This window comes from Ranitomeya imitator, chromosome 5, assembly GCF_032444005.1.
Source record: "Ranitomeya imitator isolate aRanImi1 chromosome 5, aRanImi1.pri, whole genome shotgun sequence".
Taxonomy (NCBI): Eukaryota; Metazoa; Chordata; class Amphibia; order Anura; family Dendrobatidae; genus Ranitomeya; species Ranitomeya imitator.
In genome coordinates this window covers 659,024,504-659,050,205 of record NC_091286.1, presented here as the reverse complement: position 1 = coordinate 659,050,205, position 25,702 = coordinate 659,024,504, and the positions used below count along the sequence as shown (strand labels likewise).

General features: G+C 42.5%; 1 protein-coding gene across 1 annotated transcript in view; it reads right to left on the bottom strand.

The window, feature by feature from the left end:
* Positions 1-108: 108 nt before the first annotated feature.
* Positions 109-25,702, bottom strand: part of ADGRF5 (adhesion G protein-coupled receptor F5) — a 226,538-nt gene continuing 200,944 nt past the window's right edge. Inside the window, exons 11-21 of the mRNA XM_069728193.1 lie at positions 24,140-24,295; positions 22,668-22,871; positions 17,259-17,489; positions 16,085-16,237; positions 14,689-14,879; positions 11,934-12,110; positions 9,501-10,859; positions 9,046-9,087; positions 7,833-7,892; positions 7,112-7,178; positions 109-2,463 (exon numbers count right to left, since the gene is read on the bottom strand). Coding sequence (XP_069584294.1) covers positions 2,390-2,463; positions 7,112-7,178; positions 7,833-7,892; positions 9,046-9,087; positions 9,501-10,859; positions 11,934-12,110; positions 14,689-14,879; positions 16,085-16,237; positions 17,259-17,489; positions 22,668-22,871; positions 24,140-24,295 — 2,714 coding nt within the window. The 3' untranslated portion in view covers positions 109-2,389. The remainder of the gene's footprint in view (positions 2,464-7,111; positions 7,179-7,832; positions 7,893-9,045; positions 9,088-9,500; positions 10,860-11,933; positions 12,111-14,688; positions 14,880-16,084; positions 16,238-17,258; positions 17,490-22,667; positions 22,872-24,139; positions 24,296-25,702) is intronic.

The window sequence follows — 25,702 nt, the reverse complement described above, 5'->3', positions numbered from 1 at the left end:
CCATGTATAAGTATATAAGGGGACAATACAAATATCTCGCTGAGGATCTGTTTATACCAAGGAAGGTGACGGGCACAAGGGGGCATTCTTTGCGTCTGGAGGAGAGAAGGTTTTTCCACCAACATAGAAGAGGATTCTTTACTGTTAGGGCAGTGAGAATCTGGAATTGCTTGCCTGAGGAGGTGGTGATGGTGAACTCAGTCGAGGGGTTCAAGAGAGGCCTGGATGTCTTCCTGGAGCAGAACAATATTGTATCATACAATTAGGTTCTGTAGAAGGACGTAGATCTGGGGATTTATTATGATGGAATATAGGCTGAACTGGATGGACAAATGTCTTTTTTCGGCCTTACTAACTATGTTACTATGTTACTATGTAGGTACATTGATAGGATGCCCTCTTAGTGATGTCACCGTGTCCTGTGCATTGATAGGATGCCCTCTCTATGATGTCACTATGTCCTGTGCATTGATAGGATGCCCTCTCTGCGATGTCACTATGTCCTGTACATTGATAGGATGCCCTCTTAGTGATGTCACCGTGTCCTGTGCATTGATAGGATGCCCTCTCTATGATGTCACTATGTCCTGTGCATTGATAGGATGCCCTCTCTATGATGTCACTATGTCCTGTGCATTGATAGGATGCCCTCTCTGCGATGTCACTATGTCCTGTGCATTGATAGGATACCCTCTCAGTGATGTCACCTCGTCCTGTGCATTGATAGGATGCCCTCTCTGTGATGTCACTATGTCCTGTACATTGATAGGATGCCCTCTTAGTGATGTCACCATGTCCAGTGCATTGATAGGATGACCTCTCTATGATGTCACTATGTCCTGTGCATTGATAGGATGCCCTCTCAGTGATGTCACCTCGTCCTGTGCATTGATAGGATGCCCTCTCAGTGATTTCACCTTGTCCTGTGCATTGTCAGGATGCCCTCTCAGCAATGTCACCACGCCCTGTGCATTAATAGGATACCCTCTCAGCGATGTAACCACGCCCTGTGCATTAATAGGATGCCCTATCTGTGATGTCACTATGTCCTGTGCATTGATAGGATGCCCTCTCAGTGATGTCACCTCGTCCTGTGCATTGATAGGATGCCCTCTCAGTGATGTCACCTCGTCCTGTACATTAATACGATGCCCTCTCTGTGATGTCACTATGTCCTGTGCATTGATAGGATGTCCTCTCAGTGATGTCACCTCGTCCTGTGCATTGTTAGGATGCTCTCTCAGTGATGTCACCTTGTCCTGTACATTAATAGGATGCTCTCTCAGTGAAGTCACCACGCCCTGGACATTAATAGGATACCCTCTCAGTGAAGTCACCACGCCCTGGACATTAATAGGATGCCCTCTTAGTGAAGTCACCACGCCCTGGACATTAATAGGAATGCCCTCTCAGTGAAGTCACCACGCCCTGGACATTAATAGGATGCCCTCTTAGTGAAGTCACCACGCCCTGGACATTAATAGGATGCCCACTTAGTGAAGTCACCACGCCCTGGACATTAATAGGATGCCCTCTTAGTGAAGTCACCACGCCCTGGACATTAATAGGAATGCCCTCTCAGTGAAGTCACCACGCCCTGGACATTAATAGGATGCCCTCTTAGTGAAGTCACCACGCCCTGGCCATTAATAGGATGCCCTCTCAGCGAAGTCACCATGCCCTGGACATTATTAGGATGCCCTCTTAGTGAAGTCACCACGCACTGTACATTAATAGGATGCCTTTTCAGTGATGTCACAATGCTGAATTGAATTATGGGGGTCATATTCCTATTGATGTCATAATTTCTTTGCATTGATAGCCTATGCTCTCAGTGATGTCATAGTGCCCTCTTTGAATTAACTGCATCCTGTGCATTGATAAGGCGTCTCCTCAGTCATATCACCATGATCTTGTGAATAATTTTGGCTGCATGCCAAGTGAAGTCACCCTGAGTCCTGTTAGGAATTGATAGGCAGCATGTTCACTGGCGTGACCTTGTCCTAGTTAATGAAGAAGGTAGTATTCTCAGTGACGACGCTTTCTCCTTACAGACTGGTTGGCAGCCTATACACTAATATAATAACATCACATGTTTATAGGATGAATTCCGCACGATGTCACTGCGTCCATGTGAATCGACAGGCTGGATTATCAGTGAGGTGTGACAGAACGTTCCAAGCTTACGTAATGTTTTCCTCTACGCTGGAATAAACTGGAAAACGTCTACCAGAAAGCAGATGCCTTGGTGAGGCGGCTGCACGGGTTTACCAATACGGTAAATGTGCCATAGTGAGTCCGGCTACAACGCAGTGACAGCGTCGCGGAGACGGTGTAAAGTGCATACAGTAGACTGAACAGACCGGACGATAACCGAGCAGCTCTGCAATCAGGTGAGGAGGGAGTAGGAGTTAGACATCTCACTGGAGGAGCTGGCCTGGGCTGAGGAAATGTTGTAAACGCCTGAGAGAAGAGGGAGAGTTATTAGATGTATCTATTATCTATCTATCTATTATCTATCTATTATCTCAGATCTACTGTTTGTACGGAAAGTATTCAGACCTCTTTAACGTTTTCACTCTTTGATTAATTGCAGCCATTTGGTAAATTCAAAAAAAGTTCATTTTTTTCACATTAATGTACACTCTGCACCCCACCTTGACTGAAAAAAGCAAAAATGTAGAAATTTTTGCAAATTTAATAAAAAAAGAAAAACTGAAATATCACATGGTCATAAGTATTCAGACCCTTTGCTCAGACACTCATATTTAAGTCACATGCTGTCCATTTCCTTGTGATCCTCCTTGAGATGGTTCTACTCCTTCATTGGAGTCCAGCTGTGTTTAATTAACTTGATAGGACTTGATTTGGAAAGTCGCACACCTGTCTATACAAGACCTCACAGCTCACAGTGCATGTCAGACCAAATGAGAATCATGAGGTCAAAGGAACTGACCAAGAAGCTCAGAGACAGAATTGTGGCAAGGCACAGATCTAGCCAAGGGTACAACAGAATTTCTGCAGTATTCATGGTTCCTAAGAGCACAGTGGCGTCCATAATCCTTAAATGGAAGAAGTTTGGGGCCACCAGAAGTCTTCCTAGACCTGGCCGTCCAGTCAAACTGAGCAATTGTGGGAGAAGAGTCGTAGGGAGATGGGAGAATGTTCCACAAAGTCTACTATCACTGCAGCCCTCCACCTGTCTGCCCTTTATGGCAGAGTGGCCAGATTGAAGCCTCTCCTCAGTGCAAGATATATGAAAGCCCACATAGAGTTTGCTAAAAAACAAATGAAAGACTCCCAGACTATGAGAAATAAGATTCTCTGGACTGAGGAGACGAAGATAGACCTTTTTGGTGATAATTCTAAGCGGTATGTGTGGAGAAAACCAGGCACTGCTTATCACCTGCCCAATACAATCCCAACAGTGAAGCATGGAGGTGACAGCATCATGCTATGGGGGGTGTTTTCAGCTGCAGGGACAGGATGACTGGTTACCATTGAAGGAAACATGAATGCGGCCCAGTACAGAGATATCCTGGATGAAAACCTCTTCCAGAGAGCTCTGGACCTCAGACTTGGCCGAAGGTTCGCCTTCCAACAAGGCAATGACTCTAAGCACACAGCTAAAATAACAAAGGAGTGGCTTCAGAACAACGCTGTGACCATTCTTGACTGGTCCAGCCAGAGCCCTGACCTAAACCCAACTGAGCATCTCTGGAGAGACCTGAAAATGGCGTCCACCAACGTTCACCATCCATCCTGACGGAACTGGAGAGGATCTGCAAGGAAGAATGGTGGAGGATCCCCAAATCCAGGAGTGAAAAACTTGTTGCATCATTCCCAAGAAAACTCATGGCTGTACTAGCTCAAAAGGTGCTTCTACTCAATACTGAGCAAAGGGTCTGAATACTTATGACCATGTGATATTTCAGTTTTTCTTTTTAAAAAAATTTGCAAAAATTACTACATTTCTGTTTTATTCAGTCAAGATGGGGTGCAGAGTGTACATTAATGAGAAAAAAAATGAACTTTTTTGAATTTACCTAATGGCTGCAATGAAACAAACTGAAAAATTTAAAGGGGTCTGAATACTTTCCGTACCCACTGTATCTACAGGATATATCTATTATCTATCTCAGATCTATACATCCATGTATTTAATCAGTTAATCAATTTAATAAATTATCAATCATCAATAATGAACTTTAATTAGCAAAAGTGAAGGCAGAACATCCTTCAATAAAAACGTCGAAAAATATGAATCCATACCCAAGGCCAAGGTATGTCATGTATCCGCTCTAAGGGCGCAGTCAGATGGCAGTATAACATGGATGACTATTGCATTGCAAGGCTCGGACTGGCCGGCCTCTCTCCTCACCCGAGCTGCATAGAAATACATGCCGTCACACTTGGGTCATGAGAGCCGCCGGCCAGTCCATGAACTGCGATGCAATCGTCCTCCTTGTTATATGGCCGTCTGACTGCGCCCTAGCACCGAGCATCACTTGTGAAAGGCCCGGTGTAAGAGCCAAATCCTCCCATCCCTTAAGCACAGAAGGAACATTTTGTGAAGATTTTATTGAATGATTAGCTGCTTCCATATTTGTATTCTGGGCTCTGATTGCCAGTGGATCCAGAGGCTAGTACTTGCGTTGGTAGATCGGTGCTGCTTTGCTTTTTCCTTTTTCTATACCACCTAATCAATCTCAGAAATGATCAGTTATCAATTTTCTATTTATTGCATCTAATTCTACATGATTTACTCTATCGTAAATTATAAATGAACTCTAATCAATTAATCAGATCAGATCGAGTATATTTACTTACCTTCTCTCTCTCATATCTGTCCAATATCCATTTATCCATAATTTTCATATCTATTTTTGATTATAATTCAACCACAAATCAATCAATCAATCTCTTTAACTAGCTACTCCATTTAACGAACTACAGATCTCACAAAGCTTATCTTGACTCAGATCGTTGGGATTTCATGGTGCAAAAAAATTCAACATCTATCTTGCCATTGTCTTGCGTAATATTATAAAACTCCTCTTATGGGGAATCAGTCAGCTCCTTCTATTCCCGATTCCCCAAAGCTGAATACATGTCACTGCAAGTGCTCTGGGCGGGACAGAGAACTTCTGCTCTCTCAGCTCCCGCCTCTTTTCTCAGCCTAACTCAGTCTAGGTGACTGAAATACTGCAGCAGCACTAACTGCCAATCACCTGGAGGAAGGCGGAGTTAGGCTGTGGCAGGCGTTGATAACTGAGGCAGTAAAAGAGCTATGCCCCACCCAGAGCACTTAGGCTACGTTCACATTAGCGTTGCGCCGCCGTGCGTCGGCGACGCAACGCGCGACGCACGCTAAAACGCGCGCAAACGCGCGCAAAAACGCGCGCGTTTTGCGACGCGTGCGTCGTTTTCCGACGAAAATCGGACGCACAGAAAATGCTACAAGTAGCGTTTTCTTGCGTCCGACGCTAGCGTCGGAAACGACGCACGTGGCGAAAAACGCCACCAAAACGACGCACGCGTCCCCTATGTTAAACATAGGGGCGCGTCGCCGCTGCGTCGCCGGCGCAACAGCGACGCACATTGGCGGAACGCCAATGTGAACGTAGCCTAACAGCTCCGTTTTCATATCACCTCTATGGATGGATTCACTTGTGTTCTTTTCACCTAGACATAGATGTGATCGGATTGAAAGGTGGTGAGAAGGAGCTGATGGGTTCCCTTTAAAGGGAACCTGTCACCCCGGTTTTTCAGTACGAGATAAAAATACTGTTAAATAGGGCCTGAGCTGTGCGTTACTATAGTGTATTTTGTGTACCCTGATTCCCCACCTATGCTGTCGAACTAACTTACCAAAGTCGCCGTTTTCGCCTGTCAATCAGGCTGGTCAGGTCAGATGGGCGTGGCGACATCGCTGTATCTTCCCCCAGATCTTGCATATATTTCCGTTGGTGGCGTAGTGGTTTGCGCATGCCCATCTTCTGAATCCACTGGGCAGGAGAAGAAAAAACGCGTGATCGGCGCTATTTCCCTGGTGATCTGTGGGGGCGGCCATCTTCCTGAGGCCGCGCGTGCGCATATGGAGTCCTCTGCTGCCCGGGGCTTCAGGAAAATGGCCACGGGATGCCGCGCGTGCGCAGGTGGAGATCGCGGCGGCCATTTTCCTGAAGCCGAGTTCGCATCTCAACTTCAGGAAAATGGCCGCCGCGATCTCCATCTGCGCACGCGCGGCATCCCGCGGCCATTTTCCTGAAGCCCCGGGCAGCAGAGGACTCCATATGCGCACGCGCGGCCTCAGGAAGATGGCCGCCCCCACAGATCACCAGGGAAATAGCGCCGATCGCGCGTTTTTTCTTCTCCTGCCCAGTGGATTCAGAAGATGGGCATGCACAAACCACTACGCCACCAACGGAAATATATGCAAGATCTGGGGGAAGATACAGCGATGTCGCCACGCCCATCTGACCTGACAAGCCTGATTGACAGGCGAAAACAGCGACTTTGGTAAGTTATTTCGGCAGCTTAGGGGTGGAATCAGGGTACACAAAATACACTATAGTAACGCACAGCTCAGGCCCTATTTAACAGTATTTTTATCTCGTACTGAAAAACCGGGGTGACAGGTTCCCTTTAAGTGAAATAACCTAGATGTTGAATTGTGAGTCATTATAACCTTTACTACATCTGTATATTTCTCTATTGATCATTTATATTACCAATATAAATATAATTATATTTATATATATAATTATATTACCAACATAAATATAAAGATGCCAATATCTGCCATCTTTAAATTTAAAATTTAAATGTAAAACCTGTGCCCACCTTGGTTACCATGTTTTTATTGTCTTTTTGCATCTAAAAACAAAGAAAAGAAGCAATTTATCAAATAGCTGAAAAGTTATATAAGTCCTATGTGTCTCCATGGTTAATTTATTGAAAAGCATACTGAAGCATGACTACAAGACCAGACTACACAGGGCTTGTTTGTAGTCTGTTGCCATGGAGACGCACAGGCCTGCGCAGGAGATGTATAAACAAAATGGTAAGGTGCTATTTTGATTTTTTTTAGGGGCTATTTATTACTCACCTCTTTTGGCAAACAAATTGATAACCCCTTTTGAAAACACAGGATCTGAAGAACTGAGATTGGATGTCTGAAAATACAGCAAACATTGAGAAATCATTAAATCCTTTAGTCACCTGGCTAAGTTTAAAAAAAATCTGACCAGTGTCACTTTATGTGGCAACAATTCTGGAATGTTTCAACATATCCCAGGGATTTAGATGTTTTTTTTTGTGACACATTGTACTTTGTGTTAGGCCCCCTTCACATGTCTGTGTTTCCGGTATGTGAAACCGGATTGTACGGACACCAATCTATGCTGCACACATGTCCGTGTGTCCATGCAAACTACATGGAGACATTTACGTTTTTTACCAGAAGCACGGATGACAAGAGCGAATACAAGTCTATGGATCCATGAAAAACACATACAGCACACGGGTAACATACGTGTGTCATCCGTGTGCTGTGTTCAACATTGCAAAGTATAGGGGAAGCTTTGGAATAAATTGTACGCTCACACTAACGTATAAAAAAATTGGTCAAATTCTCATTCAGGAGTCGGACTATTTCTTCTCAGTTGTCATCCGTGTACCGTTAACTGTTATGGCCAAGGGAAGCCAGATGGGACAACCTGTAAGTCCAATTATCTACAATAGCGGTTGGAGCTGATGACTTACTAGCATTGATTGCTATGAAAATGTAATTCTCATTTTTTTGTTCGTCATGTGGAAAGTTTCCATACCTTTGTCTGCTGTGAAGACCATCTGGAGACTGAAAATCTGCTGAGTAAGGCGTCTCGTACCTGGATTTTTCCATATGAGAGAAAGATTTGGTGTTAGAATATTGTACTAGTGGTTCTATGACTATTCCAGGATATAACATTAGAAATCATAGAATGGTAGAGTTGGAAGGGACCTCCAGGGTCATCATGTCCAATCCCCTGCTCAATGAAGGATTCACTAAACCATCTCAGACTCATCTCTCTGTTGGAAGACTTCCATTGAAGGAGAACACACCACCTCTCATGGCAACCTGTTCCACTCATTCATCACCCTCACTATCAAAAAGTTTTTTCTAATATTTAATCTGTATCTATTCCCTACCAGTTTCATTCCATGCTTCTTGTGTTTCCATGTGAAAATGAGAATAAGAATGATCCCTCTATACCCGTCAGATATTTGTAGACAGCTAATAAGTCTCCTCTTAGCCTTCACTTTTGCAAGCTAAACATTCCATCCCAGATCCTGTAAGCGTTCCTCCTCGTAGGACATACTTTGCAGTATATGAGTATCAGCCTCGTGACTGACACCCATGAAGGGGATGTATGGGTTTTTGAGGTGTGGGTCTTGCCTTATGGATATCAAAGGGGAAAAATAATTTCTGTTGGCGTCAATAGCAAGATGACCTATGAATGGCTAATATTCAAGTAAACAAGGACCTATATATCATCTTTTATGGTTCGGCCATGACTGCTACTGACGAACAATAAGATCAAAAAGGTGCAATCTCAAAGGCATCTGGTGATAGTAGTCACTGATGAAGTCTCAGCTTTGGGCTCAAATTTCCATATTGGTTATCAGTATTGGTTCTGCAACAATTCAGCGTTCGGAAACCAATTTTAGACTACGTTAACTTGGGTCAATAAGCATAAATGAGTAGGAGGGAAATATATAATTCAGTGATAGGAGTACACCCTAGTGAAGACTTATTGACTTCAAAGACACCTCCAAACAAGGCAGTCCCATGCTGTACCCTTAGAGTCTAAGCCTGGTACAACAGAGGATCCTCTCTTACTCTGGTGGGACAGTTTTTCCGTATGGACAACTGTTTTTGCAGGGTTCACTCTATTAAATGCATTACTGACATTTAGAAATTAGTAATACATATGATAAAGATGTCTATGTGAGCGGCAAGGATGTGTATAAGAATCTCTGTAGATATATTTTTTTTTTTACCTTTTTATCCATCAAACATCCAAATAGCAAAATAAATAATCCCTAAAAGACAAAACAAAAGCAGGTTACAGAGATTTGTAATGTTCCGTGCTACAATGTAATTAAACTATTGTTAATTAGTGGCTACATAATGTGTTGTCCACACAAAAGCTGATAAATGTAAGATCTCTGGAGGTCCAAAGGCTGGAACCACAAGATTACAAGACCACTGCTGGAGCCCTAATTGCTCCCGAGAACAGGGCGGTCAAAATCCCCTGTGTGAATGGGGAAGTAGTGAGCATATGTGACCACCTCTCCAGTCATCACTGTCTTTTGGTGGTCACTAATTTATTCACACATGGGACTTTAGGAACACTGTTGTCAGGAACAATAAGGGTCCCAGCAGTGGGACCCCTAGCAATCATTGTCTATGGGACAACTCTTATTGGAGAAATGTGAGACCACTTTCTCCTTACCTGGAGCGCATTCAGTGCCGAAAAGATTCCACGTATTACCACGGTGCCGTTGATCATTACTCCTATTCCAAAGCCCCAAGTGAGTCCAAGAAGTGGAGTCAGGATCAATATACATTTTGCGATATGATTTAAGGAGCTCTTCTCTTCTTTTTTCGGCTTGTCACCTACAGAAGGCCGGAGGACTTTTATGATCACCACAAACAAGGTGATGAAATTTACCAGTAAAATGGTCAGTGCCGGTATAATAAAAGCCAGAAACGCCTTGCTCTCTTTCATGTTGAGCCAGCATGATTTACCATGGGTGTATGTTTTGCTGGGCTGGGTGACCGCCACCGTTATAACTGAAATAATGATAGGACATCCGTAACCCAAGAAAAATGCGATCCCCATCATGATTGTCTTGCTTAAGTCATGGAACACGCACATGAGACGATAGAAGAGGATGAGACCCATGGTTAACATCCAAAAAAAGGTACACAGGTAGAAGAGGTGCGTGAAAAAAGTTGCTGCCACGCAAGCATCTACATTTCCATAGTCAGACATAGCACTACCAATGATAAACCAGATGTCTGCCATCAGGAGCGACACAGCAATGTTCATGATGCAGACGTGACGCAAGTAGGACGTCTTGTTCTTGGTCACAGACTTCCAGACTGTAGCCTCAATTACGATGCAGATGACCAGACTTAAGATGGAGATGCCCAACCCGATATAGGAAATATATGTCAATATTAATTCTTCTTCTGGACTAATATTGTAATCATAGGACATAAGGATGGAGAATGAAGTCAAGTGATCACAGACGCATGTGACCATCGTGCTGTCACTATTGTTCTTAGCCTGGCAGCCTGTACTATCCCAGTCCTGGATGTTAAAATTCCAAAACACGCACAAAGTTTTATTCAACTTGTCATTGCTCTTTTTGAAATCCATCCCAATCTGGAAGTTGGTATAGTTGCCCGTCACCGTCGTTGTCATGACCAGACCATTGATGACCCCTGATGTGGAAGAGTTATTGCCAGTTGAGCTTAAAATGTCCTTCAATGTAGAATACGCAATGCTAATGACGGTGGAATTTTCTGAGAAATCTCTTAGGGCCGTTTTATTTATCAAAATATTTCCCGTTAAGTTGTTCGTATGGCTAAAGTTGAAATTTGCCGTGTAATCGTTCAAGTTACTTATAATGTTGCCAAATAGTTGAACGTTGCTGTTACTAATATTGAACGGTCCGGAGATTGAAAGCTTCTCTGCAAATTTTTCCACAGATTGAAGAAGTTTTGAACTCTCTTCGACCCTGTTGGGAACCTGATTCCAAGTAGTTGTGTTGTCCACGACGATGTTGACCGTCTGAAGAAAATTCTGAAAGTTATAAAGAAATAATAAAGTAGTGAGAAATCGAGAGACATGCACAACGTCTGGTCAGAATAGGTCATTGGAGAAAAAGGTCCCAATTTTGAGAAACTAAGAAGGACACCTTTCTGAAAGGACTGTTACCAGGAGCATAAACGTTGAGGGTTTATACTTATTTGGGAAAATGAAGAGTGACATCCCTAGTATAAGTCATTAATTGGTGGGAATTAACTATACGAACTACAAACCCGTTTGCCATGAGGTCGCCAACTTAGGTTGGACTTAAACACAATGTTAGTCACCAATATGAATGCAGCACTAAGCTAATGTATCCAATGAAGACATGATGGTGCTCACCAAAGCATTGCTGCCATAGGTCACACAGACTAAATATTAATGGTCTGTTGTAAATATTCAAAGTATTTTCGGAAACGTTCAAGTAATTCCAAATTAAAATTTTAAGCGTATTTTGTTTTTATTTCCCCCCAATTCATCTTAAAATAGCAATACAAAATCTACATTGGTTGTATAATCTCAGCCAAGTATGTTTTGACTTTGAAACAATGCGTTTTAGAGAAAAACTTACTTTAAAATCCTCCGGGGACCGAGCTGCACAGGAGACTAATCGGACAGGTGGGTGCCCGCCAGCTGCTCCCTGCCTGCTGCTCTGGATTGACAAGTCTCTGTCTAAAAGCACATGTAGACAAAGAACTGTCCATCCATGGAAGGGAGCTGGTAGAAGCCGAGCAGACTCACCTGTCTGACTAGTCTCTAGCACTGCTTGGTCCCTGGTGGCTGATTTTTCTCGTGCTGAATCGGCATGAGAAAAAAATATCAACTCTGCGCTGCCCCATAGTATAACATTGGGCCGGGTGCTATTTGAATTAAACATCGGAGAGCATGTGTTATACGCTCATTCATGTGACAGAGACCTCTAAAGGATCATGGCAGTTCTCCTGGCCCACCAACTGTGCAGGGAGTTGGTGCACTGCCTTATTCGAGTACTGCTCTGAAGTTCCGAATAATACAGACATAATAAATTAGTACAATCTATCGTAAAGGAACTGTTCGGTCAAGTCTTACCGTCATCACAGATGTCTCCACCTTGCCAATGGCAGTTTCCACACTTTGTAGTAAGTTGACCACGAGTATTATATCATTGGCAGATGTTGTTATAGCTTCCTTCTCTGCAATTACGGCAGAACTTAGATTCCCGAGGATGAGGGGAACCGAGTCTTTAGATGTGGGACTCGTCAAGGCCTAAAGAGACAACATAGATTGATAGATAATTGAGTGAATGTTACATAGGCTGCAGGGATTTATTACAAAGTCTCGCTAATATATGGCACAGCTATCAGTGTTTATTACTAGGCACAGATTGGCATATGGCAGAAGGTGAAGATGGATTCTAGCCACTCTTTTACCATTTAGATTCTTATTATGGGGGCATGTAGGTTATATAACTTTACTTTAATCTTTTGCATAGTACTGGTATGTTTCTATATGCCATTGTTTTTTATTGGAAGAGGAAGATGATGACCTATGAGCAGTGTTGTACGAACCCGAACTGAAAAGTTCAGGATTCATAACAGGCACCTTGTGTCCAATGATGAACTCCGAACATGAACGTCTGGTTAAAAGCCGTTTTAGCGTGAGAAAGAGGGAAAATGTTGCAGCACCCCTATCCCTTACTATGATCATTTTACAGCTCCTCATTGACTTGTATAGAGTTCGGTTATAGGCTTCAAGTTTGCTCGAACCAGAACATGCACAGGTCTACTCATCTGTGAGATTTGTGTGTTTTTTGCACTCAAACAGACTTATGTTCAGAGCATTTGTCTATGATTTAAAGGGGTGGTCCGACACTAACACTTTTAATCCCAAATGGGTATCTATTCAATGTCATAATTTAATTGCTTTTCTAATATACTTTAATACAAAGTTCCCTACTATTCCCTTTCTACTCTATCTAACTGCTTTATTTATAATTTTTTTTTACTAACTTCCTGTTTGATGAGATTTCATTTGAAAATTCCCAGTGCTTGCTGGGATACTCAAAAGAGACATCACTCTCACAGCCTCTGTCCCCAGCTTGAAATGAAGCGTAATCAATGACGTCTGTTTCAGGGGCTGGGCTAGTCCCTGCTGTACTGAGCATGTGTTGGTTGTCAATTTCGACGTCTACTCAGTAGGATCTTTGTTATGGTCTGGTGATTAAGGAGCAACATGCGACTAGCTCTGAGCAGGTGGTAACTATACTGACCGCTGTCCCTAAGCTCAACGCAACACTAGAAGTAGCCGTGGGATGCTCCTAACTCTCCCTAGGCATCTCGTCACAGCCTAAGAGCTAACTACCCCTAAAGATAGAAGTAGGAAAACTATCTTGCCTCAGAGAAAATCCCCAAAGGATAGATTAGCCCCCCACAAATAATGACTGTGAGAGGAGAAGGAAATGACATACGTAGTGTGAAACAAGATTTAGCACAGGAGGCCACTTCTAGCTAGATAGAAATAGTAAAGGACAGAACGCTGTGCGGTCAGTAAAAAACTAGAAAAAGTCCACCGCAGAGAAATGCAAAAATCTCCACACCTGACTAAAGGTGTGGAGGGCAAACTCTGCTGCCCAGAGCTTCCAGCTTAGCTGAATAGATCCATACTGATAAGCTGGACAAATGAGCAAAACATAGAAAGTGCTGAACAACAAAGTCCACAACAAGTGAACTGCAAAAGGACAAGCAAGGACTTAGCTTTGCTGAACTGGTCAGAGTGTCAGGAAAATCCTAAGAGCAATGACTCCAGGCTGGAACAATTGACAACTGGCATTGAATGAGGGATAAGGCCAGACTAATATAGCCGAGCCAGAAAGACGATCAGAGAAAACAGCTGCAGAAGCTAAATCCAAGAAGCAGCCATACCACTCAAAACGACAGGAGGGAGCCCAAGAGCGGAATTCACAACAGATCTTGTCACCGTGCAATATTCTTTTTAATGCAAATTGACAGTGCGCTCACCAGCTATGATGCAAGTGATGAGCACGAGAGTGCACTGTCATTGTAAGGTGAGAGAGTCTGTGTCCATTGCAGAGGACCTGTCTCAATTATTGACAGTCTGTGTCTTTTGTAGGGAGCCTGTGTCAGTTGCAGAGGTCCTGTGTCAGTTGCAGAAATCCTGTGTCGGATGCGGAAAGTCAGTGTCAGATGCAGAGAGCCATGTTGCTGAGTGGTGACCCGCAGATGAGTAGTGGAAATATCTTGAATTGTGTACTGTCAGGGGCATAACAATGGCGGATACAGAGGTCGTTACCGCAACTAGGCCCTGTCCGGGTGGGGGGCTCGCAGACGTCGGCGCAAACTTCAACTGGATGTGAGTTCTCAGATGTACATTCAGTTGAAGCCTATTGCAATGCAGGGGACTCTCCGAGCCTGTGCGCAGCAATACACACTGCTGGACAATTAGAGGCCAGTAGCCGAGGTCGGCGTGCATGGGACTGAAGGCGCATGCTGGAGTCAGCTGCCTGCCAGACAACATTTTTTACGGACACCTTAGAAAGCCATAATAAATCATTACGATTATCAATAATATACCATATGCCTATAGCTTATTATTCAAAAATGAAAATATTCTCTACATTCATTATTAACAGTAGAAAGATGATGATTACAATCATAATCTGTATGAGGTTCTCCAACTTAAAAAAAAAATCACAGACAAAATAATGTTGTGGGGTTTTTTTTACGGACAAGGAAAATAGTGCCCAATTTTTACGGACTGTTTAGGAATTTGTAGGTGGTCGGCACTTCTGCTCTGCCTGTCCTGGTATGAAGGTTTGTAGACTTACAGCCAGTAGATTTTTAATGTTGTCCAGAGCTGCGGACACGCAGCCGTAGTAGGTAAGATTCCATATGGCGCCAATATCAGTCTTCACGCAGGTGAAATTCTTTGTTCCCGTTAACTTCAAATTCTCTTCTTGACAGGAAACGACGGTAACAGAACCTATGCTTCCGACATAAGGTGATGGGCAATTTGGATCTATAAGAAAAAGTAAAAGGGTCCATCATACATCTAGGGCTAGGGAGCGGTTTCCTACAGCCCTATACCGTGTAAAGGTTTTATCAAAGCATAGTCCCATCCTATTCCGCCCCAAAAGGGCCTTAAAGACAAGTGGATCCTTTGTTACTTGATTGCTGCCAACAGTCCTGAATTTGGGTGGTCTCGCTCATGTTGGGGTGTTCCAGGCTGAGACATAACCATCCCTATTGTTCACAAATATGCTTCCTTTATCGTATGTATGCTATTAGTGGCTCTCAGTTAATAATGGATTGCACGCAGTTGACAGTCTTCCTGGAAAGCCACCTTAACTAGGCCTTGGTCTTGAGATCAACCAATTTTTTGAAACTCAAGTTAGCCAGATTTGCAAAATTTAGCCAAAATATCTGTACTAGTATATGTGTATGTATGATTGAATTACAGCAGATCTATAACCACACTGATCAGATAAGCAGCAGCTGCCAGTTATGTGTCCCTCCCTCCTTCTGCCTTACAGACAGTGACTCTCCTATTTTTTTTCTTCTTCTCAATTAAGTCTGAATCTTTTCCTCACATTCTAATCTTCACTTGTTTGCTGTCGCCAGACACTATTTACCATGTTTCTACACTTTTTTATGGCTTTATCTCCAAATCTCTATGCCTCAGCTGTGACATTCTTTCACTATCCAGATTCACCGCAAAAATGGCTGCTACATTCCTTGCCTCTGCTTTTATACAGGCTGCGATATTTCCTCTTGATTGGCTGTGCTACACTGTGTGCTAGCTAATAATAGTTTGCCTTCTGTCACGTGATTCATCTCTGTCTGATGCTATCTCCTTCAATGTGTAGCCATTGTAGGAGAAGCAAATTGCATATTGTTCAAATTTCAGCAGCTACAATTAATTTCTAAAAATTCAACATTTATTTGATTTTTCATTAAATCATTTTACTGAGCCATCAAGTTCTACCTTTCTCAATCAATCATAAATGAACCATATCCAAATTAATCATAACCCTTGTTAGTTAAAGGCATCCAGACCTTTTTTTTTGCTATAGTATCTTCCATTACTCCTTCTTGGGCTTTGGAATGCTCTAACTGTAAAGAACCCTTTCCTATACAGATTTCTAATTCACCTTTCCCCCACATGCAATGAATGTTTTCTTTGTAAGGTCCTATCATCCCCCCTAAATAATACAAATACCATACCTGTCACATATTTTAGGGTCATATTTTCACTTGATACGGTATCAAAGATCTGATTAGTAAGAGTGCAATAAGCCACGAAATCCACACATTCAGCAGAAGAATTGGGAGTGTACAAAGCCTTAAAGCACTGTCCTGTGGTAGACAATGGCATAGCTGTGGAGGAGGAGAAAAGATGGGTTACGTCCGGTATACAGAAAAATACTGAGTCATGCACTGTACTGTAAAAATCTGTAAAACACGACATTACAGAACACAATGCAGGTGACGTTCTAGTTTCCGTTTTCTTGTTTCATCATGGCAAAGAAAAAAATAATTCAAACTCTGACGAATCTATCACATGACGACACCAGAAGCACCTGATGGACCACTGGGTTCTGTGGTAGTGTCCTTTGCTTTACTAAAAAATACTTTTTTACATATATGATTTTTTTATATATTTATTTTTTAGTTTCCCATCAACAAACTTGCATGAGGTTTTTTTCTTGAAGGACGAGTTTATTTATTTTACAATACAATGTGCAAATTTTAAAAAACTCTTCCCATCTATATAACGGTGTGAGGGTGTTTATTTTGTTTTTGCTGTCGTTTTTGTTGTTATTATTTTATGGTACGTAGGTTCTTTCGATCACTTTTTACTGTATTTTGCACCCCGAAAAAAATGACAATTCTGCCATTTCAATTTTTTTTCCTCTTCATGGAGTTTAACACATGAGTTAAATAATTTTCGACTCAGACTTTTATGAACACAACTGTACTATATATATATATATATGTATATATATATATATATTTTTTTTAAATTTATTAGTAAGGTCAATGATCTCCTATGTGGTCCAGGAACAGGTTGTCCCTCACAGGAACACAAAGCCTTGCTTTTGGGATCCGTGGTGGTCTCAGTCCCCCACTAATTATGTATTTAGCAGCTGTTATGTAGTGAGTTCTCCTTCAATGGAAGTCTTCAAGCAGAGGCTGGATAGATATCTGCCTGAGATGTGTTACAGAAGTTTTGTTTTTGGTGGGGAAGGGGTGAAAATGTATTTCTGTTATATAGAATGGTAGTTTCTAGCACATAATTCTAGCACATAATTCAACTTTGTCAGAATTTTGTGATTTTTCTAACCACTTATTTTTTTTTCCCCCCACAAAACTCCAATATCACAATTCGGACCATTACCTATCGTGTGCAGATGGTTTCCTGATGCTGTAAAAATTTCCAAAACCGTTTTATTGTAATCGGTCACATCACTTATACAGCATGAAAAACTGATACTCTGTTTACACTGGAAGCTCCCGAGCACCGGGCTCCTGCTGATCTGAGACGGCTTGGCGAGTCTGACAACCGTTATTACTTTGTTTGCCGACACAACGCCAAGACTGCCTGCGTCCACGGAGCATTGGTAATTTCCTGAAAAATAAAACACAAGTATTACAAGCCGGGTGACGATCAGGGGTTAGTGGTTATTGGGAACACTGCTCTGTAGAAGATCTAACAAGAATATTCCAGGGCCAGGAAACATGGAAGTTGAAAAAGGTATTTTATACTAGTAGATAGATGGATAGATAGATAGATAGATAGATAGATAGATAGATAGATAGATAATAGATAGAGAGATAGATAGATAATATATGGATAGATAGATAGATAGATAGATAGATAATAGATAGATAGATAGATAGATAGATAGATAGATAGATAGATAGATAATATATGGATAGATAGATAGATAGATAGATAATAGATAGATAAATAGATAGAGAGATAGATAGATAATATATGGATAGACAGATAGATAGATAGATAGATAATAGATAGATAGATAGATAGATAATAGATAGATAGATAGATAGATAATATATGGATAGATAGATAGATAGATAGATAGATAGATAGATAGATAGATAGATAGATAATAGATAGATAGATAGATCCAGATGAGGCATGGGAGAAGGTCATGTGGTCAGATGAGACCAAAATGGAACTTTTGGTGTCAATGCCACTCACCGTGTTTGCAGGAAAAAGAAGGATGAGTACAACCCCAAGAACACCATCCCAACCGTGAAGAATGGTGGGGAAACATCAAACTTTTACGGGTGCTTTTCTGCAAAGGGGACAGAACAACTGCACCACATTGTTGAAGGATGGATTGGGTCAAGTATCACGAGATTTTGGTCAACAACCTCCTTCCCACAGTAAGAACATCGAAGACGGGTCGTGGTTGAGTCTTCCAGCCTGACAAAGACCCAAAACACACAGCCAGGGCAGCTAAGCAATTGCTCCGTTAGAAGCATTTCAAAGTCCTGAAGTGGCCTAGCCGGTTTCCAACCCTGAACTCAAAAGAAAGTCTTTGGAGGGACCTGAAGCTCAATGTTACCCAGCGACAGCCCCGAAACCTGAAAGATCTGGAGAAGATCTGTATGGAGGAGTGGGCCAAAATCCCTGCTGCAGTGTCTGCAAACCTGGTCAAGAACTAGAGAAACGTCTGACCTCTGTAATTGCAAACTAAGGTTTCTGTACCAAATATTAAGTTCTGTTTTTCTATTGTATCAGATACTTATTTCATACAAAAAATGCAAATTATGTAAAAATCCTACAATGGAATTTTCTATTTTTTATTTTTAGATTCTGTCTCTCACAGATGAAAAATTTCTACATTTCTGTTTTTTCAGTCAAGATGTAGTGCAGAGTGTCCATTAATGAGAAAAAAATGAACATTATAGAATTTACAAATGGCTGCATTGAAACAAAGAGTGAAAAATGTAAAGGGGTCTAAATACTTTTCGTACCCACTGTATCCATCTACAGTGGGGAAAATAAGTATTTGATACACTGCGGATTCTACAAGTTTTCCCACCTACAAAAAATGGAGAGATCTGTAATTTTGGCCCTCTGTTTCTTTAAAAATATATATTTTTCTGTATATTTTTTTTATATATTTTAGTTAATTATTTCTGATGCTATTGCTTTGACCTATTTTCCAAGTATGGGCACATTTTGCTAGAGTGCTACCATTTTTCGTTTATGCCCAAATAAAGCTAATTTTATTGAATTTATACAAGTTGTACTTGTTTTCGTATATTCCGAATGGTCTGCCATTCTTCCATTTAAAAACTATACCGTTCTTGTATGGATACATAATTTTTAAAATTTATTTTAATACTAATTTTAAGGATATAGGTATTGCTACATTCAGTTTGCTTTTCTATTGCCATTCTTCCTTGCAGATCCTCTCCAGTTCCGTCAGGTTGGATGGTGAACGTTGGTGGACAGCCATTTTCAGGTCTCTCCAGAGATGCTCAATTGGGTCACAGAGTTGTTCTGAAGCCACTCCTTTGTTATTTTAGCTGTGTGCTTAGGGTCATTGTCTTGTTGGAAGGTGAACCTAAATCCAAGTCCGAGGTCCAGAGCACTCTGGAAGAGGTTTTCATCCAGGACATCTCTGCACTTGGCCGCATTCCTGTTTCCTTCAATGACAACCAGTAATCCTGTCCCTGCAGCGGAAAAACACCCCCATAGCATGATGCTGCCACCACCATGTTTCACTGTTGGGATTGTATTGGGCAGGTGATAAGCAGTGCCTGGTTTTCTCCACACATACCGCTTAGAATTTTCACCAAAAAGGTCTGTCTTCGTCTCATCAGACCAGAGAATCTTATTTCTCATAGTCTGGGAGTCTTTCATGTGTTTTTAGCAAACTCTATGGGGACTTTCATATGTCTTGCACTGAGGAGAGGCTTCCGTCTGGTCACTCTGACATAAAGGCCCAACTGGTGGAGAGCTGCAGTGATAGTTGACTTTGTGGAATTTTCTCACATCTCCCTACTGCATCTCTGGAGCTCAGCCACAGTGATCTTGGGGATCTTCTTTACCTCTCTCACCAAGGCTCTTCTCCCACGGTGGTTCAGTTTGGCTGGACGGCCAGGTCTAGGAAGACTTCTGGTGGTCCGAAACTTCTTCCATTTAAGGATTATGGAGGCCACTGTGCTCTTAAGAACCTTGAGTACTGCAGAAAATCTGTTGTTAACTTGGCCAGATCTGTGCCTTGCCACAATTCTGTCTCTGAGTTCCTTGGCCAGTTCCAGTTGGTGCGCCCTGTCAAGGCAAGGGGGTACTGGGTACCGGGTCCCGCGGTTCACAGGGAGATGTCCCGGTGGCTGACTCGGTCCGTGGCCCTGGGACGTCCGTATAAAAGGGAAAGGTCTTTAAAGGGATAAAGTTTATGTTCGTGACGCCACCTTTGGTATTCGGTCAGGGTGACCAACGCTGCTTTAGGGGTCCGCTGGGGTGATGTTATGGCAGCTGGATGGTATACCTTCCCGCAGGTGAAGTATATCCCCAGGGCTCCCAGTGCGTAGATAGTGATATGGTGAGAGGTGCAGAGAAGACGAGGACACAAAGTTGCAGTCTCTTTACCTTTACTGAAGACTTCAGCATCCACAGTCCAGGGCACCAGACCACAGGGCAGGCAAAGAAGTCCGGGCAGTCAAGAGACAAGCAAGTTCCCCTGGGTAAGTCAGGTGGGAGCCTACCACTCTGCGCTTTCTGTCTCTAAGTCCCTGCTGCCGCTAAGTGTCTCAACAAGGTCTTTAATCGTTCTGCTGTCCTAGGACAGGTACCTGTATGGCAGGTAGCTTGGGCCGTGTGAACTGGGGTCTGTTCTCGGTGACTCCAGGCTCCTAGGTGCTGCTGTGCCACAGGTAATTATGGGCAAAGTCCTTGTAGAATAATACCCTCCGCTTCTGGTCTGTGTTTTATAATCCACAAAAGCCTCGGGCTCCCGGTACCCGGATTCTTGCGTTGATACTCTTCAGAGGCCTGCTCGTGGCCTCCTGGAGCTCTCACTTTCCTCAGTGCTCCACTCCTGTCCGTCCTCGCACACAGACTCCTACTACCAACTGAGCTCTCTCTGCCTTCAAACCAGGATCTTTATTGAGGGAAGCTGCTCTAAAACAGGGCTTGGAGCTCCCCCTCCTGGCCTGGAAGTGGAAGGTGTTGTGTGTGTGTGTGTGTGTAAACCTACCAAAGGAAATCTCACTTGTCTCTGGACATAGCACTATCCTCCCCGTGAGGAAGACAGCACTACTGTGGTATCCGGACTCCTGGGGTGCCACACTTGGACCTCATGATTCTCATTTGGTCTGACATGCACTGTGAGCTGTGAGGTCTTAAATAGACGGGTGTTCGCCTTTCCAAATTAAGTCCTATCAGTTTAATTACACACAGCTGGACTCCAATGAAGGTGTAGAACCATCTCAAGGAGGATCACAAGGAAATGGACAGCATGTGACTTAAATATGAGTGTCTGAGCAAAGGGTCTGAAGACTTATGACCATGTGATATTTCAGTTTTATCTTTTTTAATAAATTTGCCAAAATTTCTACACTTCTGGTTTTTTTCAGTCAAGATGGAGTGCAGAGTGTACATTAATGAGAAAAAAAACTTTTTTGAATTTACCAAATGGCTGCAATGAAGCAAAGAGTGAAAAATTTAAAGGGGTCTGAATACTTTCCGTACCCACTGTAGATAGATATATAGATAATAATAATAATAATAATAATAATAATAATAATCTATAATAATAATAATAATAATAGATAGATAGATAATAGAGAGACAGATAATAGATAGATAGATAGATAGATGATAGATAGATAGATAATAGATCATTAATAGATAGATGATAGATAATAGATAACATATAGATGATAGATGGATAATAGATAGAAGATAGATAGTAGATAGATAATAGATCATAGATAGATAGATAGATAGATATAGATGACTAGATTGTGGCCCGATTCTAATGCATCGGGTATTCTAGAATATGCATGTCCCCGTAGTATATGGACAATGATGATTCCAGAATTCGCGGCAGACTGTGCCCGTCGCTGATTGGTCGAGGCAACCTTTATGACATCATCGTCGCCATGGCAACCATTATGACATCGTCGCTGTGCCCGTCGCTGAATCAGAAACGTGAGATGTCTACGTCCTTTATGACATCATCGTCGCTGTGCCCGTTGCTGATTGGTCGAGGTCTGGCGGCCTCGACCAATCAGACGCGGGATTTCTACGTCCTTTATGACATCATCGTCGCTGTGCCCGTTGCTGATTGGTCGAGGCCTGGCGGCCTCGACCAATCAGAGACGCGGGATTTCTACGTCGATGCTGTGCCGGTCTCTGATTGGCCGAGGCCTGGCGGCCTCGACCAATCAGAGAGCCGGGATTTCCAGGACAGACAGACAGACAGACAGAAAGACAGACAGACAGACAGACAGAAAAACCCTTAGACAATTATATATATAGATAGATAGATAATAGAGAGATAATGAAAGATAATAGAGAGATAATAGATAGATAGATAGATAGATAGATAGATAGATAGATAGATAGATAGATAATAGATAGATAGATAGATAGATAGATAGATAGATAGATAGATATAGATGATAGATAGATAATAATAGATAGATAATAGATACAGTAGATAGATGATAGATAATAGAGAGATAACAGATGATAGATAGATAGATAGATAGATAGATAGATAGATAGACAGACATTGATCTGTATATTGATACTCACCATTCCAGGCCACTGTGGTCACGTTACTTGGGATTGTCAGCTTAGAGTAGCACGTGCTTGTATTACTAGTGTAGTATGTGGAGCTAATGGAGGTATTGCTTAAGAACCAGGTGATGGTGCCCACGTTGGTGGCGTTACAATTACACTCTACGGTCAGTTCTCTTCCTTCTGATATATTGTTCTTTGAAGTCACAGAAACTCCAACTAACAGAAAACAAAACAATAGTTATAGCACAGGACCCATGAGGACCGGCCGCAGCATGTAGGTGGGTAAGCAGCGACAATGGGAGTTCTCCCTGGATGCTGCTGGTAGCAGCCGGTGTTGGTTGTATGACTCAGCCGTCACCGGTCTGGCATGGAGCGGGCTCAGGACCTTACAGTGCGCTCCCTACATCTTTGTCTGACATAGGATGCCTTATGTCAGAAAAGGGATGAACTGCTCTGGAAAAATGAATACTGGATGCTATGGAAAAGAGGCATCGAGAAAGCACATGTGCAGACGGATCAGCTGCATTGTTGCCTGAAGAAGATGCTACGAATGTAATTCCTCCATTGTCTCTGGATCGCACTTGGATGACATCCAAGTGCAGTCCGAAGTTTTACTGGCACCTAAAGATTTTTATGGGTGCACGTGATCCGAACTCTGGTGGCACTCGCAGCACATTGCCGATTCGGCATGGGAAAATAATGGCAGATCTGCTCTGCCCAATAGTATACCACTGGGTTGAGTGCTATCTGGCAAAACATTGGTCTGCTGTATACTCTCGTGTGAGCGAGGCCTAAAGGTATAAATAGCATTGATTTTCTTTATAGGCATATTGTTCATGTACAGAGAGATACATCTCTATATACCTGTGTATCTCTATATACCTGTATATTGGAGGCAAAATACAAGTCTGATGTTTTTGTTTCCTACGAAAGTATTAAATAATTATGGAAAACAATTAAATATAATAATCACATCATCTATACGCTTTTTAGAAATATATGTAACAAACCAGTAAATAACATGGTCATACTGGAATCCCTGTAATTGTAACGACTTGCACAATACAATTAACAGAATATTTACAGCATTCGGAGGAAAAAATGGTGACTATTTTTGTCCTTTAAATCCAGATAAATTTCTAAATAACGAAACTTATGGGAAAAAAAATAAAAAAGTGCATTATGTACATGCGTGTAATGTAATGCTGAAATCCCCATGCAGGATATATCAGCATGTGCAGATTTTATTATATCGCGCCTATTGTGAATATGCATATAATGTGCGTGTTTTCATGGTTGGATCTGACGGGAGCCGGGTATAGATACAAGTCCTTCACCGGCGGCCTTCACTGTCAGTGTCAGCCCTGGACGATAGATGATGGGAACAGCTCACCTCCTCCCTCTCTCTACATATGGCACAGCTCTCTGCACTCTACCACGGCCATTCATGAGTTTTCAGCTCCATAAATTCGGATAATACTTACAATTAGCCTGATATGTCACCTTGACGTTGCGCGTCTCGTTTGCCCCGTTTGTCGTGTAACATGTGCAGTCGTAGCTGCCAGTCTTTAACCGGGTACAGTTCGCTTCGTCCACCGCAACTTGGTACGTTTGACATGGAGGACTGGTTGTTACGATTCCTGATAAATAGAAAAAAAAAAAAGAAGGAATCTGAGGAGGCAAATGATATAATAAAAAGCAATTGAGACAAATGTAAAAATGTCCGGCATATTCAGTGTGAAAAAACTGGTGGCGATTATCACCTGGCGCCAATGCAAAAAATGGATATAAGCAATGAAGCAGAGATTATCCAGCACGTGACCCCCTGGAGCTGTCACTAAGCCGCTGCTATGGCCACACAGAGGAGTAATATGGCCGAACAACAGCCCCCTGCACCTCTGATAGCAGGTGCTGGGCCTCAGTTACTTTGAATGAGTGACAGAGGGATATCCATAGGTGAGATTAAACTTCAAAAAGATAGCCCCTCTTTCCAAAATCATATGTCAATCAACGTCATGCTCCTCTTATCAGTGTCATGTGCCTCATTATCTCAGTAAATTAGAATACTTTATAACACCAGCTTGAAAAATGATTGTAAAATCCGAAAAGTTGGCCTACTGAAAGGTATGTTCAGTAACTGCACTCAATACTTGGTCGGGGCTCCTTTTGCATCAATTACTGCATCAATGCGGCGTGGCATGGAGGCCATCAGCCTGTGGTATTGCTGAGGGGTTATGGAAGCCCAGGTTGCTTTGATAGCAGCCTTCATCTGGTCTGCATTTTTGGGTCTGGTATCTCTCATCTTCCTCTTGACAATACTCCATAGATTCTCTATGGGGTTAAGGTCGGGCGAGTTTGCTGCCAATCGAGCGCAGTAATACTGTTGTTTGTAAACCAGGTATTGGTACTTTTGGCAGTGTGGACAGGGGCCAAGTCCTGCTGGAGAATGACATTTCCATCTCCAAAAAGCTTGTCGGCAGAGGGAAGCATGAAGTGCTCTAACATTTCCTGGTAGACGGCTGTGCTGACTTTGGTCTTGATAAGACACAGTGGACCTACACCAGCAGATGACATGGCTCCCCAAACCATCACTGATTGTGGAAACTTCACACCAGACCTCCAGCAGCTTGGATTGTGAGGTCTCCACTCTTCCTCCAGACTCTGGGACCTTGATTTCCAAACGAAATGCAAAATTTACTTTCCTCTGAAAACAACACCTCGGGCCACTGACAACAGTCCAGTTCTTGTTCTCCTTGGCCCAGGTAAGACGCTTCTGGCGATGTCTATTGGTCATGAGTGGCTGACACAAGGAATGCGACACTTGTAGCCCATGTCCTGGATACGTCTGTGTGTGGTGGCTCTTGACGCAATGACTCCAGCAGCAGTCCACTCCTTGTGAATCTCCCTCACATTATTGAATGGTCTTTTCTTAACAATCCTTTCCAGGCTGTGGTTATCCCAGTTGCTTATGCACCTTTTTCTACCACACTTTTTCCTTCCACTCAACTTTCCATTAATATGCTTGTATACAGCACTCTGTGAACAGC